Source organism: Pezoporus flaviventris, unplaced genomic scaffold, assembly GCF_033815535.1.
Source record: "Pezoporus flaviventris isolate CSIRO_AGI_PZ_B2104156 unplaced genomic scaffold, CSIRO_AGI_Pfla_v1 ptg000044l, whole genome shotgun sequence".
In the NCBI taxonomy this organism is placed as follows: Eukaryota; Metazoa; Chordata; class Aves; order Psittaciformes; family Psittacidae; genus Pezoporus; species Pezoporus flaviventris.
This window is the reverse complement of record NW_026892592.1, coordinates 192030-209235: the sequence shown is the minus strand read 5'-3', so window position 1 is coordinate 209235 and position 17206 is coordinate 192030. Positions and strand designations below refer to the sequence as shown.

General features: G+C 41.1%; 2 protein-coding genes across 5 annotated transcripts in view; one reads left to right on the top strand and one right to left on the bottom strand.

Annotated features, from left to right (window-relative positions):
- Window positions 1–14297, top strand: part of LOC133276338 (microtubule-associated proteins 1A/1B light chain 3B) — a 38571-nt gene extending 24274 nt beyond the window's left edge. Inside the window, exons 5-6 of one of the 3 annotated variants that reach the window (XM_061467067.1) lie at window positions 11763–11827; window positions 13917–14297. In XM_061467067.1, coding sequence (XP_061323051.1) covers window positions 11763–11827; window positions 13917–14022 — 171 coding nt within the window. In that variant the 3' untranslated portion in view covers window positions 14023–14297. Of the gene's footprint in view, window positions 1–5; window positions 744–11762; window positions 11866–13916 lie in introns of those variants that run through there. The other 2 variants (XM_061467071.1, XM_061467072.1) reach the window with 2 other exon arrangements.
- The window catches only part of LOC133276329 (zinc finger CCHC domain-containing protein 14-like), a 77552-nt gene continuing 61084 nt past the window's right edge, over window positions 739–17206 (bottom strand). The window contains exons 3-13 of one of the 2 annotated variants that reach the window (XM_061467044.1): window positions 15253–15326; window positions 12124–12195; window positions 11823–11932; window positions 8424–8518; window positions 8275–8329; window positions 6933–7206; window positions 5454–5545; window positions 4419–4546; window positions 3688–3828; window positions 2162–3601; window positions 739–876 (exon numbers count right to left, since the gene is read on the bottom strand). In XM_061467044.1, the coding sequence (XP_061323028.1) occupies window positions 821–876; window positions 2162–3601; window positions 3688–3828; window positions 4419–4546; window positions 5454–5545; window positions 6933–7206; window positions 8275–8329; window positions 8424–8518; window positions 11823–11932; window positions 12124–12195; window positions 15253–15326 (2537 nt within the window). In that variant the 3' untranslated portion in view covers window positions 739–820. Of the gene's footprint in view, window positions 877–1253; window positions 3602–3687; window positions 3829–4418; window positions 4547–5453; window positions 5546–6932; window positions 7207–8274; window positions 8330–8423; window positions 8519–11822; window positions 11933–12123; window positions 12196–15252; window positions 15327–17206 lie in introns of those variants that run through there. The other variant, XM_061467043.1, reaches the window with a different exon arrangement.

The window sequence follows — 17206 nt, the reverse complement described above, 5'->3', positions numbered from 1 at the left end:
TACAGGAATATATCCTTGAAGCCTTTATGACTCTGGAGTCTCTGGGACTTGGACCCTTGGAAACTAAGTTTATTCCACTGCTGGGAACCTAGCACTATCTAGTAATAAGTTAGACAATGAAGTACAAGTTTGTTTCCAGAAGAAAACAAAACTGCCATGTGTGTTCTTCTGGAAGGGAAAGGAGAGCCTTACTTCAGATTTTTATTGTGTGGTTAAGTCACATAGCCTACTGGTGCCAACTGTTAAAAATTGGAACTTTTGCCTCTTGCACTGGTCTCATAGTGATACTGTCTGCTACAAGTGCAGAAAGCTTGAAGAGTTTTACATTCTTCCGTAGTGTAATCCTTAAAAATCGCAGAGATCAGTGCCTGATCACTTTTGAAAAAAAAGTAGACATTTTACCTAGCCCAAGGGTGCCAGAGTCCTTCTGGCAAACAGCTACTCCCACCTTCAGCCTCCACTTCAGAATGTAGTTGCCCTGGAGTTTGACATTTCACCTTCAGAAGTCTGCATATGGAAACGTGCTCCAGCAAAAAGAAAGTACCTTAGATGTTGTACTCGCATCAGGCCAGCTCCACCATCCATCAATCCTATGACACGTACTCAGAAGTTCCAACAAAAAGATCCAAGCTTGAATTTGGCAATCAAAAATGGGTTTGATGCACCCCTAAGCTAGATTTTCTACCTAGTCTAATAAAGTAAAGCACCTTTGGATTAAAAAAATACATTAAGCTTAACAGCAACTTGAAGTTTCAGTTTTGTTTTTCAGTCTCCTTATATCTCCATGGCTTACAGTATTTTCTTGCCAGTTGATAAAATATCAGTCTGTGGAGTCAAGACCTTCAGAGGGAGGAGCATAGTTCAGCCTAAACGTACCTGGGGGAGAGGAAACAGAAGAATTAAACAACATCAACCCCTTCACATCCATTACTTCCCTGCACTTTCTAAAACAAACTGCTTCATAGACACAGAACAATATTACAGTAGAACACTGGCTTGCAGCATGCCACTGAAGCTGCAGAAGAGGCTGATAAACGTATATCTGCAGCTGGTGGAGCTAAAAATCAAAGCTTGGTTTTACACAGTCAACGTCACTGGCTTAGATATAGTTTTAGGGCTGGCAAAAATTCATTTGGGATAGTTTAAATGGAAATTTAATTAATGAAATGAAATTCAGATTAAAAATGATTGGACTGTGTTTCTGAAGTTCTCTGAATTAGGACTGATGAGGCAGTGTCGCTTCTTCCCCATTGGCCACTATCAAAATATTATCCACAGAAACACCATTAATTATGTACATTTTAGCAGTGCTCTCAATTGCTGCCTCAAAACTAGAGTAACTTTTTATAGTGTTCAAATACTTGTCTGCACCATATAAAACCAAATACAGACACCCACTACAGACAAGACACTGTGTAAAATGAGCACCTCAGTGCAGTTCCCTCCAGTCAAAAGTTCATATTTCATTTTTTAAACCTATACCACATGCAAATTATCCCACCACAGTATGTCAATCAAAATAAATTAAAATGGGACTAGAAAGTGCTCTCAGCAAAAGTAATGTCTCTATCTTAGCAGTTTCCCACCTGAAATTAAGGATTTCATCTCTCTCCTGAAGAAGCCTGGGCTATAACTGTGTAAGCAATATGCCCTAAAAAAAAATTATAGCAGCAAACACAGGACCTTCAGGAGCATCTGAACAGTAATTCTTCATTTAGGTTACTATTTTGGGGAGGAAGGGAAAGGGGGAACAGAGCTGTTCAGCTGGTAAACTTCCAGGGGAACTTGCCATTAGAACCAAAGATGACCTGGATGACAAGGTATAAGCAGCAACAGTTCAGCTGCAACCTATCAACAGAAGCTCCTTCCCTCCCTCCATGCTTCTCCCCTTGCCTTTCAGAGCACCCAGGTCTGACCCTGGACCATACTTGGGCCCTGTGTCCTTGCACTGGGTCTGCACAAAACCAAGTTCAATTTACAAATACAGCTAAACCCCACCAGCTTTCAAGAACAAATTTTTGTTTATGCAAATCAGAAGTTAAAGACAGGGCACTGCCATCAGCCTCCCTCCAGCCCTCAGGGCATGCACCCATTCCCCTTGGCTAAGCACAGCACTCCATGTGTAAGCCATGTCTTGTATCAGTCCCTCTTTCTGCTTTACCTTGTCGATTGAAATCCATTGGAGGCTGTTTGCAGTCCTGAGCTCTGTGACCACTGGCCCCGCAGTTGTAACAGGAGAGATTCACATTTTTTTTGTGACTTGAACCATTGCTGTTTCCCATCATTCCCTGTGCCTGATACACCCCTGCTGTCCCTGCCATAAAGTTCTGCACTGGTGGTACCGCAAACGTCGACTGTCCAGTCATCACAGAGTCTGGTGCTATACCACTGTTGTAAGTGGTGTGGACCATGGGGAATGCTGTGCTGCTGTTGTACTGCTGCGTGTTGATGTAGCTGTTACTACACAAAGGGTTGAAGGGCAGAAATGGAAAAGTAAACATTGACGGGCCTGAAAACGGGTGCTGAAAATAGTTAGTGTAGCTGATGGTCATACCGCTTGATCCACAGTTCCCACTACACCCGCAGGAGCTGCACACCATGCACCCAGGCGGCTGAAGCTGCTGGTGGTGATGGTGGTGGTGGTTCTGGTTTGGTACTGGGATGCTCCCTGCGGATCCACTGCTGCTACTGCTGCTGTAGAAGTTGTTCTCGGCAACAGAGGAGAGCGTGGGGCTGGAGCTGGGTGCGGGGCAGCTGGGCAGATTGGCCATGGTCACAAAAGACATGGAGGGGTGGCTGCTGGAGGAGGCTGTGTTGCTGTTTGCACAGAAGCTGCCTTGAATTGGCGCCACTGGCACACTGCTCATTGCAGAAAAGGCAACTTTGGTGTTGGCTGTGTACAGAGCAGTTCGAGGATTTATTATTGCAGGAGACACTGTTATTTGCATATTACTGGAGCAGGAAGTCTGTCCAGCAATGGCAGAATCAGTAGGAAGAGATGAAGACACCAGGAGTTTGATGGGTGGACGAGCCACATGGAAGACCGTGCTGGATGTTACAGTGGCAGCAGTACTCGTTTCTACTATTAATCCTGGCTGCTGAGCTGTTTTTATCACTCTGTCCAGAGTTGAAGCATGCACAGCTTTGGCTCGAGGACCAAAATTAATAGTAGAAGTGGGTGAGATGTTCTCAGTGGCCCCTGACAGCACTTGCAAGGGCTGGTGGGGAGAAGATGCAGACATTACATCCACCACTGTATTTCCAAAGCTCTTTTCCACTTTTATGCTGCTCCTAGATCCAGGAGAAACTTTATTTCTTTCTTCTAAAGATAAAAGAGAATGCATAGACGATGAAAGTAGCTTCATGTCTGCATTTCCACGCTCTGATTTATGCACTGAGTTTAGCATCCGAATGGGGGTGATGTGAGTAGAGGTTGCTGACATCATTTGCATGGGCAGAGCATGGTGGCTGGACGGATTGGAGCCCATGTCATTTTGCACTGGTAAGACCTGAGCTGTGGGTCTGGTAGAGCTTGAAGTGAAATGGTTCAGTAACATCACTGACTTCTCCTTTTCTGAACCATCTAAGTGAATCTCTAAACCTAGGGACAGAAACATCTATAAATACAACTGCTTCATTAGACAAAGCTGGGCAACACAGGCACCCTCTTTGGTTGGTTCTGCTTACGCCTCTCATTCTCCTCAGCGCTGTCCGAGCTGTCTTCCCTTGTCTGGATCCCCATGGGGCTGGAAGAAGAGCTGGAGTACTCCGAAGAGCTGCCCTCAGGGGGCAGTGGGTGTGCTGGCTGATCCACATCCACTCGCAGCTCTGCAGATAAAGGGTGTACAAGCCATCAGGGAGTGCAAACAAGAGTGGTAACGCCTACTTGGCAGTACCTAATTACAACTGTTTCATGACACCATGTAACATACAGTGATGGTCAAGGTTTACAGACACATGCATCAGCTAAGGAGCAGAAGTCTGGAGTTGCTGACTAGTGCAGCCAGCCATTCACATGAAACCACGAGGAGGAAACTACTTTTTATTGCACTACATATACACAGAATCCCAGACTGGTTTGGGTTGGAAGGGACCTTTAAGCTCATCTAATTCCAACCCCCTGCCACAGGCAGGGACACCTTGCACTAGACCAGGTTGCTCCAACCGCTGTCCAACCTGGACTTGAATACTGCCAGGGATGGTGCAGCCACAGCTTCTCTGAGCAACCTGTGCCAGTGACTCACCACCCTCACAGTAAGGAATCAGACTTTTTGGTTGCTCCCATTAAGCCAATGACATTTTGGAAGAAAAAGCTTATGGCAGGTTGGTGAAAAAGCACAGTAAGAATGAGCTTACTCTTGTGCAAGGACACATTCAGCCTTGATAGCAGAGCAGTGTCCTCTGCTCCTCTTTCTTACCTGAAGCATGGTTGCCATGAATACTCTGGATTTGCCCTACGAGTGTAGTAGGGGGAACCCTTGCCACACCGCTGCTGGTAACTGAAGAAGGTGTTGTGGGGTTTAGGCACCGTTTCTCTGACTTTTCTCTATAGGGTGATGGAGAAGCATATGAGGAAACAGAAACTGGCTAAATCACAACAGATAAATCGATTTCTGAATGAAACTGAAGCAGACAGAGCCCACTAAATAATCCACTAAATGCTATGCTAATTTCAACTGGAAACATTTGGAAAACACATCAATCTTGGCACATAGTCCAAATATAACTGCTGGCAAGAAGCTACTAATGCTTTTATTTGTACAAGGGAAAATATCACCGAACAGTGACTAAATTCTATCACATAAGCACATCCTAAAGCCTAGTCATGCACACCAAAACCAAAGAGAAAAGCCAAATGCAGCCCAAAGTTTTCTTTTCGTAAACACACTTTGGAAAAACTAAAACTGATGAAAAGTGCTGTCAAGGAGCTTTGATAAATGGGCATGGATTTGGGTTTTTAATTACTTTGTAAGTAACTGCAGTAGCTTCAGAATAAATATTTCCCTCTAAGAGGAGATGCAAAAAATAGGACAGTCTGTTGCATCAGTTTCCCCAAAGGGCTATTAATACTGCACAAAGCACTGGCAATATTATGTCACCTTTTTTATATCACCTTCACCACATGAAGCTGTGGTCTTCCTGAGACCAGGTGACAACAGGTATTTATGTTACAACTGGGTCGTTGTATCCTTTTAAAACAGAGTTCACAAATTCTTTCCATTTGGTAATCCTTACCACAACCCTGAACAGGCAACAGTAAACCACTAAGTACTAAATATTATCCAGTAAGAGCTTTTCAAAGTAACCAACAACTTCAGAGGAAGGGAGATAAGCATTACCTATATTTAAAGCTGGGAATCCTGATAGGTTTATGCTCTAGAAAGCAAAGACCATCACGGAACTTGTGTTAAATATCTTATGGCCTTAAAAAGAGCTCCCACACACACACTTACTTCTCCAACTCTAGCTGGGTCTTGAGCTTCTTCTTTGCTCCCATGGTGAGGGATTCGAACTTATTCAGATCTTCCTCAGTAAGACTCAGAAACTTGTAAAGAAAAAAATGTGTGCTTAGTTTTACAGCCTGGAATATTCTTATGTACATTTTCAGTAGAGATGAATTCTGAAAAGCAACTTTAAAGCCATTTTTTTAACGTGTTAATTCAAAGAAACTCTCTAGTTTTTAACTATAGAATCAATGTAGAAGAAAGTGTGGGGGACCAGAACAAAAGAAAGAACATACATAGATTAATTAGGCATGTGCTTATATTAACTACTCACAATAAAGATGAAGTAATTTGTATACATAATTTAAATAGAACTTTGTGCTATAATGGGTTTAAGGATATGATTCTCTGAATACAAAACCAAACCAAACCAAACAAACCCCAAACAAAACCACTCTAGTTTACCTAGTTGTGTCATTTAACATAGAAATCAATGTGCAATCATCTCATCAGCTTAATTAGAAAATATACTCCAAAACTAAATCTTAAAATAAAATATAAACATAGAATATGAAATTGGAATATACACATTTATAATATAATGTAATGAAAATTAAAGGCAGCAAAGTATGCATAACAACACATGCTTTTTTAAAACACGCTAGAATATGCACAGTTTTGCTACTTTTTTAAGGAAAAAACCTCCTATATATTTCCCTCACATAATGAAGAAAATCGAATCAGATGACTCTGGTAACAGATTATAATTAAATCCATACAACATACTACAACCAGCAAGCACAAAGCCACCCCAATTTAGATTTAGCTCAACCTAAGCACTTGCTCCACTGGAGGGCGTTCAAGACAGTAAGAGGACATGAATTTTATAGATGGAGTTGGGTAAACGCTGTAAAGGTATTCCATTTAGATAAAAGCCAGCAAACAAAGATACCATTTGTGACTCTTACTATGTAAATACAGAAGTGATTAGTTTTCCACAAGAATTTCTGCAGAAAAAAAACCACCACACGTTCACTTGCAGGTACATGCCACACTAATGATCATGTCAAAAGTCTCTGAATCTATTTTTTTTTAAATCAGGATAACCAAATATTTTCAGAGAAAAATCCACAAAGAAGCAGAATAAAAAAAATCTTTATGAATTTTAGTTATGTACTGCATATCAAAGAGATGAACAGGGGGAGCCAAAGCATAGCTCCTAAGGCCGCATGCAAGTTGGATCTTCAAGCATTCAGTTAAGAATTCTGAAACAGGAGGCAGCTGTGGAACAGCCCAGGCCCCGGACACAACACAGAGCCAAAATAGAAAGGATTTCATCAAAATATTATTGCTTCAAGAGAGCAAAACCTTCACAGTATTTGCTAATAATTTCTGCAATTGTTGATGCAGATGTTTGCAGCCTCTCTGCACTAGAGAACATAAGTATGATTTAAAAGCCGTCTCCCTTTGCTTAACCTACTGCCCTACCTTTTCCATTGTGAGCTGTTTGAAGACAGGATAGTATTTGTGCAACCGCAGTTTCCTGAGCCAGTCTAAGATCCCATTTTGCTCCTGCATCTGAGGGGTCTGTGGACTGGAAGACATTAACATGGGTGAAGAAGAGGTGTCCACCTGGGTGCGATAGGCCAACGATGAGCCAGTACCTCCTGCATGGGAACAGTGGGGTAGTGCAACGGCAGCAGCAGCTGAGTGCTGAATGTGATTCTGAGAAGACTGAATGCCAGTCACTCCACATATAGGTCTGCAAAACAATAACATAATTCAGTTTAGCACACTGAATCCATCTCACCCATAGTTCAGCTACTACGGCCATACAAATCTACCACTTCCAGGATTTCTGGTAAAACCTGCACTGTTGGATCCAAGTTACAGATTTATCTCTCTGCTGTTCAACAGCACAATAAAACCAGTGCAGTTTAGGGCAAATAGTATTATCTTTAGCTTAAGCAGAGGTTTCCTTCTATAATCACAGATAGTGCATGTTCTACTACCTCTGCGATTTAAAATAAGTTTAGAGATAATGGCCATGGTTCATCGTAATTCTTCGCATTATTAAAAAGAAGCCCAAATATAATCCTGTGGGAAATTTTACATGTGGAGGTAGCAAAATAATTCACAATATTGGCTCCTTGGAGGGTCTTGGGTTTTGTTGGAGAAAATTAAAATTGCCTCTTAAGAGAATGAGTTCTGAGTTGGCTAAATCCTAACAAAAGGCAAAAGAATTTCTTTCCTCCTTTTCCAAAAGCTGATTTCTACCTCCCTTGGAAGAGGTCTCCTCCTCCCTCTGAAATGAAAAACCCTGATGTACAAGGAAACATTCAAACATGCTGTACAGAGAAGAAAACCCTTTCAGAGATGATCTAGTCTCCCTTTGCCCACAAAGACCTGTACTAGGGATGACACGCCTACAATTCGGATGCAAAACAATTCTTTCTAAGTATGTGATTGAGACCATTACAACTTCTGCAGCAAGCAGTGTATCACAAAGACATCATCCATCACCACAGCTCAACACTGAAGTGTTAAAGCTTTAACTTTAAAGTGTTGAAGCTTTAAACCTTCAGAGAAAGGCTGCCTAGAGCAGGTGTTCATAGGCTTTTTCTGCCAGCAGGAACACTGCAGTCCTCTGATCTCATCTCCCATGTTAACACTGGTCAAAAGGTTTCCCTAAATTCTTCTCTCTGAATATACACATTTCTTAGGGCAAGAGAGCCACTGCTGATTTCATAACTGCCAATGACAGATAGTTCCTGAGGTGATGGGGTTTTACAACTAATCAGAACAAATTTAAACATAATAAATGTTTCACCTTCCAGATGTTCCCAGTGTAGCTCCTACTTTATAAAGGGAGGGGTCACCAGGATCTAAAAAACAGGAAACAGAAGTTACAAGTGGCATTGGTTTATGAAATGTGTATCAGTACAAAAAAAAATAAATTGAAACTTTATTTAAACTTACTTGAGCTCTGAAGTTGCTGTGAAGGAGATGAAGTGCTGAAGAACTTTCTAACGTAGTCATTTTTCACCATATGGGAAGGTAATGGTGCCAAACACCTGCATGCTCATCAAAAGCAAACACCCCCCCCATTCTGTTATATTTGATTTGCAGCCGCCTATACAATCAAGATTACAGAATGTACATGACATTTTGAAATTAAATTGGAAATTTTAAAATTAAAACATAAAAGACCTTTCAAATTAATATCACCATGCAATACTGAATCAAAGTACGGATGTTCATATGCTGAATACTACTTAAACATGTTACCATTGTGTTGCTCTCAACTCTGTTGAGTATTTTGGTAAAGATGCTTAATTTAGGAACACTGAACACCTGTAAGGCAGAAAATGTTCAAATATAAACTTGAAATTTTCCTTTCAAATTCACAAATCTGACAACCATAAAGTATAGATAGATATGTTATTTAATTTTCTCCTCTTGGAGATAAAGAGCAGAGGCATAGTCCGGCAGTGTAGGGAAAAAGTCTGTAAAACTTATGTCACATTTTCTCTGGGATTACTGTGCCTCTTCTAGGGGAAAATATCCTAAAACTTTGCAAAGTATAAAGTGTGTTCTATCAACATGACTAAACTTGTAGTCATGCAAAAACTTTGGCCAAATCTTCTATAGATTTCAAAAATATATAGAAAAATGTTTTAAAAAAGAGACAATTTTGAACATATCTTTGCCGAGTTTAAAAAGTCTTTGAGTAAGAAGTAATACAACTATACACATGCACACAAATGTGCTCTCCACCTTGAAAAATCACAGTTCATTTCTGAATATTTCAAATATGTAGCATTTAACAGAACAGCTTCTTTCTCTGCTCCAGAGACACAACCATCATTCTGTGAACATAGACTGCTGATCCATTAACCTAGATTTGTAGAAACTGTTGCTTGTTGAACTGCAGCAACACGCATTCTGTCTTACCCTCCCTAATTCTCATCAATAGGCTGTGATCCTCAAAGCACAGAAAGGACTATTTAAAATCATAGAATCATAGAATGGCTTGGATTGGAAAGGACCTTAAGATCATCTAGTTCCAAAACCCCTGCCATAGGCAGGGATGCCTCACATTAAACCATGTCACCCAAGACTCTGTCCAACCTGGCCTTGAACACTGATGGAGCATTCACAACTTCATTGGGCAACCAATTCCAGTGCCTCACCACCCTTACAGTAAAGAACTTCTTCCTTATATCTAATTCTAAATGTCCCCTGTTTAAGTTATAACCCATTAAACCTTAGTCCTATCACTTCAGTCCCTAATGAAGAGGACCTCTCTGGCATCCTGTAGGCCCCCTTCAGATACTGGAAGGCTGCTATGAGGTCTCCACACAGCCTTCTCTTCTCCAGGCTGAACAGCCCCAACTTTCTCAGCCTGTCTTCATATAGGAGGTGCTCCAGTCCCCGATCATCCTCATGGCCCTCCTCTGGACTTGCTCAAACAGCTCCATGTCCTTCTTATGCTGAGGACACCAGAACTGTACACAGTGCTCCAAGTGGGGTCGCACAAGAGCAGAGTAGAGGGGCAGGATCACCTCCTTCAACCTGCTGGTCACGCTTCTTTTGATGCAGCCCAGGATACGGTTGGTTTCTGGGCTGCGAGTGCACACTGAAGCCGGCTCATGTCCAGTTTCTCATCAACTAACATCCCCAAGTGCTTCTCCACAGGGCTGCTCTGAATCTCTTCTTTGCCCAACCTGTAGCTGTGCCTGCAATTGCCGCAACCCAGGAGTAGGACCTTGCACTTGGCATGGTTGAACTTCATGAGGCTGGCACTGGCCCACCTTACAAGCGTGTCAAGGTCCCTCTGGATGGCATTCCTTCCCTCCAGTGTGTCAACCAAACCACAGAGCCTGGTGTCATCAGCAAACTTTCTGAAGGGTGCACTTAATTCCACTGTCCATGTCACCGACAAAGATGTTGAACAGGATCAGTCCCAACACTGACCCCTGAGGGACACCACTCGTTACTGGTCTCCAGCCGGACATTGAGCCATTGACTACAACTCTTTGCGTGCGACCATCCAGCCAATTCTTTATCCACCGAGTGGTCCATCCATCAAATTGATGGCTCTCCATCTTAGAGACAAGGATGTCATGTGGGACAGTGTTGAATGCTTTGCACAAGTCCAGTAGATGACACCAACTGCTCTACCCCTGTCCATCAGTTCCATAGCCCCATCATAGAAGGCCACCAGTTCAGGCAGGATTTCCCCTTAGTGAAGCCCTGCTGGCTGTCACCAAGCACCTTGTTTTTCATGTGCCTTAGCATGCCTTCCAGGAGAATCTGCTCCAAGATTTTGCCAGGCACAGAGGTGAGACTGACTGGTCTGTAATGCTGTTTGCCATGAAAAATAATCTAGGCATGCATCTATTGGCTCTGACTGTGGAAAACCAATATCCATGGTGGCTCTGCCTGTGGTCTTTCTTAACTTAGGGAAAATAGGTGTTCAGCAGAAGCTCTAATAAAAGTTAGTATTTTAAAATGCCATTTAATACTTTGCATAGATACAGACAGTAGTAGATGAAAATAATGAAGTCCCTCAAATTTTCCTAGCAAAACTATTTCAGTATTTTGAAAGAGAGAACTGATGTGACCTGGCATAGATGAAGTTTTTTTTTAAATTGCGATTTAGATTAGATAATGGCCAAGTGATTTGTGATAATTCAAGGAGGTACTATCTAATGCTTTAAAAACATCTTATTTGTTAATGGCTTCCACAAATGTAATGCTATTACATATACATACACACCTACCTTTTAAAAACTAAAATAAAATAAATACCATGACAGCCTAAACTGAGACAAAAAGACAAAACGAAACAAAACAAACAAACAAAAAAACAAACAAAAAATCACACCTCTCTAAAGTGGTGGTGGGGGAAAATCCCCACAACCCATCCCTCAATACAGAAGGATGACTATTCAGGCAGCTATCTTTTTGCTGAGTTTTGGGGTGTGGGTTTGTTTGTTGTGGGTTTGGGTTTTTTTTTGTTTTTTATTAAAGCAGTTTGGGCTATTTTTTGATCCCAAACCAAGCTTCTACAAATCCCACGATCCTCTATTTGTTTTGAACAAGGAATGAGGAAATGTCAGTTCTCCAGGAAGCTTAATACTGAATATTATTACCATCTATGTTTCTGAAGAAAGAATTCGTGGAAAATTCTTCTGCACTGGAATTAGTAGAACATCAAGAAATAATGCTTAGGATCAGGCTGTAACTTCTTGAGAGTAATTTAGAATATGAATGTATTATTTCTATTTCCTGGTTGGTTTTTTTTTCTTTCAGTCGGTGAAAAAAGCCAAGTGTCAAGAAAAAAAACCCACAACAACAGAAATCCCAGCATACCTAAGGTCCAATTCCAGGTCCATGTGGTTCCGTTCTAGGTAAAATGAATCTGGACCAGCTAGGCAAGGAATGAATTTCTCCAAGTTTTCTTCTGGATACAGCTGAGATAGCTAAATGTAGAGTATAGTACAAATAATAAGTGAAAAGAAGACTTGTTACTCATATGAGATTCGATGCACAGTAACTTTTAAGTCAAACATTTTATGAAATTCAATCTAATTTTAAAAATGTCATTTAACAAAACTACATGCAGGAATAAAATATCTTTCCATGTTCAAAGTACTTTTCATATTGCCTTTACCTTTGAAATAAATTCAGTCACTTCAATGGAAGATTTGGTTACCAATGTCATTGAAGAATCAGACCACAGGACCTTAGGAAGTAAATAGTATTCAGTTGAGTAACTAACGGTCAGGGATTTAAATTTGGTTCCAAAAGATCAATAATAGGTATCAAATGTCACCCCCCAGACTGCAATAAAGTTTGCAATGTGTGACAGCAATAAGGAAATTTTTTTTCTTTGCGCACAAGTAACTATTACTCAGTTCTCCCTCACTGCCCTGTTCTTGCTGTTATTATACTTAACAGCTATTCTAAATGCTTAAAAAAGCACTCCACAGTTTACACAGCTATTGCATGCTACAGATGTTGCATTAAGCAACAGACTAAGTAATAGATTTTTTCCTCTCATTACTGTTAAAACACCTGCTTTGTAGAATCTGATATACAATATGAACAACTCACCACAGCACAACAGAGCCCATTTATAGTTAAACAACTCCATATGCCATGCAAAATCGAAGATGGCAGTAAATCACTCCACTGCAAAGAAAGGTATAGCCTTAGAAAGGAAACCTGCAGTTCCTGCTCTAGCTATGCTCTTTAGACACCATCTTGTATATGCCCTAGAAGAAGGAAAAGGTTCAGTATCCCTTCTCATATGCATTAAGTCATTACATTCTTAGATACAACGGCATTTATTGCTTGGTAGATGATTAGTTTAACTGAGCCAAAGCCAGGATTTCTTGCCACAAAGGACATCAGCATGATACTGACCAATGATAAATGCCTTCAGACTTCAAGTATCTGTTCACGGCATTTGGGAAGCATATGGATCTTCAGCAGTTAGAACTGCTAGGGAAGAAAGCTGGGTTTATGTGTTAAGAATCAGACGACCATCTTCTCAAATGACACTAGTTTCAATGACAACTGAAAATATACAGAAAGTTTTTCCAGCCATCAGAATGCTGCCAAAAAGACTGGTGAGAGAAAAGTATTTCAAAATATATTACATAATGGAGGAATTTCCTCTCTAAAGAGCTGCTACACAAAAAAAAAAAGGAAAAGATAAAGAGAACTTAAGCAGTTGCTGGTTTTACAAAGCCTGTGGGGTTTTTTGTTGTTTGGTGGGGCTTTTTTGTTTGGTTTTTTTTTTTTACATTCATGATAAATTAATACTTTTTTAGATTCATGAGAAATTTCAGAAAAAAACTAGAACTTTATAGCTTTGTAATAACCCAATATTTGCTATGACTTCCATTTTGCCAACTTGTTATAAATTTCAATACTTATAAAACAAAAATATGAACCATAATTGCAGGGAAGTGATGCTGAAAACACTAAACTACACTATTGACCTTCTATTCCCAAGCTGCTAAGCAAAACATTTAATAGTTGGGTTTCTAACCAAGCAAACAGCAATTTATTAGCTTAACTAAACTACACTACATATTATTCTTTGAGCTATAAGCTGTCAAGTGAAAAGCTGGTAAAAGCAATTTCTGGTATTTATAGAAAAATTTATAATAAGAAAAGATGCTTTACAAGATGCTAATATGCAACTGGAATCACCACAACTGCATACTTCATAAAGACTTTTTAAAACCCCTTGAAAAACTCCTTTCTAATATTGATATTTGGAACAATCACAGGATTTGGAAAATTCAGAACATTATCCAAGTCACAGAGTTTAACACTGTCAACACCACAAGCAGATGCTGAACTGATGCTCTATCTTGGGTGGTAGTTTTATCTAATAACTTTTTCTTTTTGGTAAAAGTCGTAGAGAATTGAAATTCTGCTGTTTGCTTTCAGGTTCTCCTTTTCTCACCAACTGTCTGGCTCCGCTGCCTCATTAAGCAAACCAAAGACATTTTCTGGGCTTTGCATTTTGAATTTTGGAATACATCATTCCAACTAGATGGGAGACAAGCAGTTTGTCATTCTTGCTCACCAGCACCCAGAATTCAGTCTCCACTATTAACACAAGGCTTCACAGAATGAAGTCATCCCTCCACAGAAACTATGAGCAATGACTGGACCTCCAAAAGCTGACTGAAAGGAGGGGGGGGGCGGGAGCCATTTCTAGCAGCTTGTGGCTAACCACCCTCATTCAAAAGAAACTATTCTCATTTCCAGTTTGAATTAGTCTGACTTCAATTTCCAGACCACAGTTCCTGTTATGCCTTTTTCTGATAGATTGACTGATTGATGGCTTGGCTTCATGAGCGAAGATTTGGGAAGGGCTTTAACCACGCTTACTACAAGCACGATGACCAAGGGCAAGTCGGATATCCAAATCTGATTGGAAAAAAGGCTGCTTAGGCAATCAGGAAGTGTCCGACCACGACTGTCAACTCCTGAGCTAATTCGAGCTACCCATGTGCTGGTCCGCCCACATGCAGCGCTGGATCTCCCATGCACCTTGTCACCTACCGTTTAGACCCCCTCACCCGTCCATACAGACAAGTGAGAGTAAGCCCTTCCAGCCTGCACAGTGGATTTTTTAGGTGATGCCCCCTTTACAGTATAACATTTTCTTACCTTTGAAAATGCTTTTATATGATACTGAAAATCATCTTTCAGTCAAGTTCTTTAAGTGTCTCACTACAGGGCATTTTCCTCAAGCTTTGAATAATTTCCAGAGCTATTTTCTGTACTCCTCAACACCCCTTTTATAACCAGTAATGCCTGAAGAATACACCAGTCTCCATTCCCCTCAGAGCTGCATGCAAAGCTAAATGACCATCCCACCTCTTTTTCTGTATATGCAGCAGTGCCTAAAGTGCCTTAAATTCACATTTGTCCAGATTAAGACTTAAATTCTTTCTAGCTTCTGCATTCAGCACATAGATAACTGTTCTGTAAGTGTGGCATGATATTTTCTCCTAAATATATACTTAGCCATAACTTGCTGCATTAGATACTTTGCCTGTATCCCACTAACTGGACAATCTCTGCATCATCCACATATGTTCATAACCAGCATTTTATGACTACTTCCAAATCATTGATTAAAAAATGCTACCATCTATCTCACAGGAGATCCACTAGACCAATTTCTGGGATCTAGCAATGAGGTTTGAGAACTTAAATCCTCCTTAAGTATTATTATCTTCCCTTCTTTCATAGTAAAAAAAAAACAACTTACCTCAAAGGAATATTCAACATTTCTTTCATTCTTCTTGTGTGCCAGTCCCTTTAGTTCTACTTTTTCAACACTCACTATGAAAAAAAAAAGAGATCAGAACAATGAAGCAGATATTCTTAAATGCATGCAAAAGTGATGACTCTCTGTGAGTGCCAGGACTTGCTTTGAGAGCACCTGATGCTTGTGGAAGTCCTTCAGGTGCACAGTTCAGGATTGCCTCGCTCAGCAGACAGGAAGGTCGATAACACCACTGTGTGATGCTTTCAACTCCAGCCTTAGCAAGGCTTCGTCTCAACAAGCACCCAAACAATACACTAAATGCAAAGTTCCTCATGGCCTTATCATACCACTCATCTATATAACAGAGTGCTAATCAAACGTGCATGGACTTATCTTAATAACATCAAGAAGCAAACACCAACCCTCCAAGTGCCCACTGTTAAGTCCACCCCTCAATCAGGAGCCCATCTATTTGTTGCATCTCTGCCTTAATGGCTTGAGGTGTCATGGGCCCACTGGGACAAAAATAATTCACCCTTATGTAGCCAATCTAAGTCCATTTGAGCCACTTTAATCTTAGCAGCTTTATCCACTTGTTGGTTGTGCTGGTGTTCCTCAGGGGCCTGACTCTTGGGTACATGAGCAACTACGTGGCGTACCTTCACCACCAGCTCCTGCACCCAGGCAGCGATATCTTGCCACAGTGCAGCAGCCCAGATGGGTTTCCCTCTGCGTTGCCAGTTGCTCTGCTTTCATTGCTTCAACCACCCCCACAGGGCATTTGCCACCATCCATAAGTCAGTATAAAGTACTGGCCACTGTTCTCATTCAGCAATGTCCAAAGCCAGCTGGATGGCTTTCACCACTGCAAACTGACTTGATTCACCCTCTCTTTCAGCAGTTTCTGTAACTTTGTCTGAGGGGACTCCATACAGTTGCCTTCCATCTCCGATGCTTTTCCACAATATGGTAGGACCCATCAGTAAACAAGGCATATTGCTTTTCACTTTCTGACAGTTTATTATATGGTGGGGCCTCTTCAGCACGCATCACCTCCTCCTCTGGTGACATTCCAAAATCTTTGCCCTCTGGCCAGTCCATGATGACTTCTCAGATTCCTGGATGACTGGGATTTACTATTCGAGCTCGTTGTGTGATTTGTGTAGCCCAATTATTCCATGTATTATCGGTTGCATGATGTGTAGAGAAGACCCTGCCTTTGAGCTTCCAGCCCAGCACGGGCAACCGTGGTGCCAGGAGGAGCTGTGCTTCAGTGCCAATCACTTCTGAAGCAGCTCAAACCTCTTCATAGGCTGCCAGTATCTCTTCTTTAGTTGGGGTATAGCTGGCCTCAGATCCTCTGCATCTCTGACTCCAAAAGCTGAGGGATCAACCTTGATTCAGAGAAAACTCCAGGAAAAAACTTGCCAACAAAGTTTTCAAGTTGACAAGCAGGTATTCTTTATTGCGGCGCTTGGAGACACGGGGGATAGCTCCTCCTAATGTGTGTCCCCGTATTGCTACACAGGCCATCCTTATATAGCCACTGGGCATACATACATATTCATGAGGCTATGTAGAGATTACATCATTTTCCAGAAAGTTTCCCCTCATGCATACAAATATGTGGTGGTGGTCTCTGAGGACCCTTTACTTCTTCCAACAATCTTCATCACTTCTGGCAGTTTTTGAAGCACACGCAGTAGATAATGTTTATACCAGCTTAATTGGTTCATTAACACCACAGACATAACAATCCTCCTGTCCTTCTACTTATCAGTTAGTTTAACTGCAACCCATCCTGGACACCTGCCATTCCCAGATACTCCTTATCCTTATGTCCTGTTCTTCTAGCCTGTTTTCCTTACACTCATTTTGTACTAAAGTCATAAGGGCCTAAAAGTACCTCAACTACAACGGTTTATCTTATACAAGAGTTCTCAGTATGTTCTCT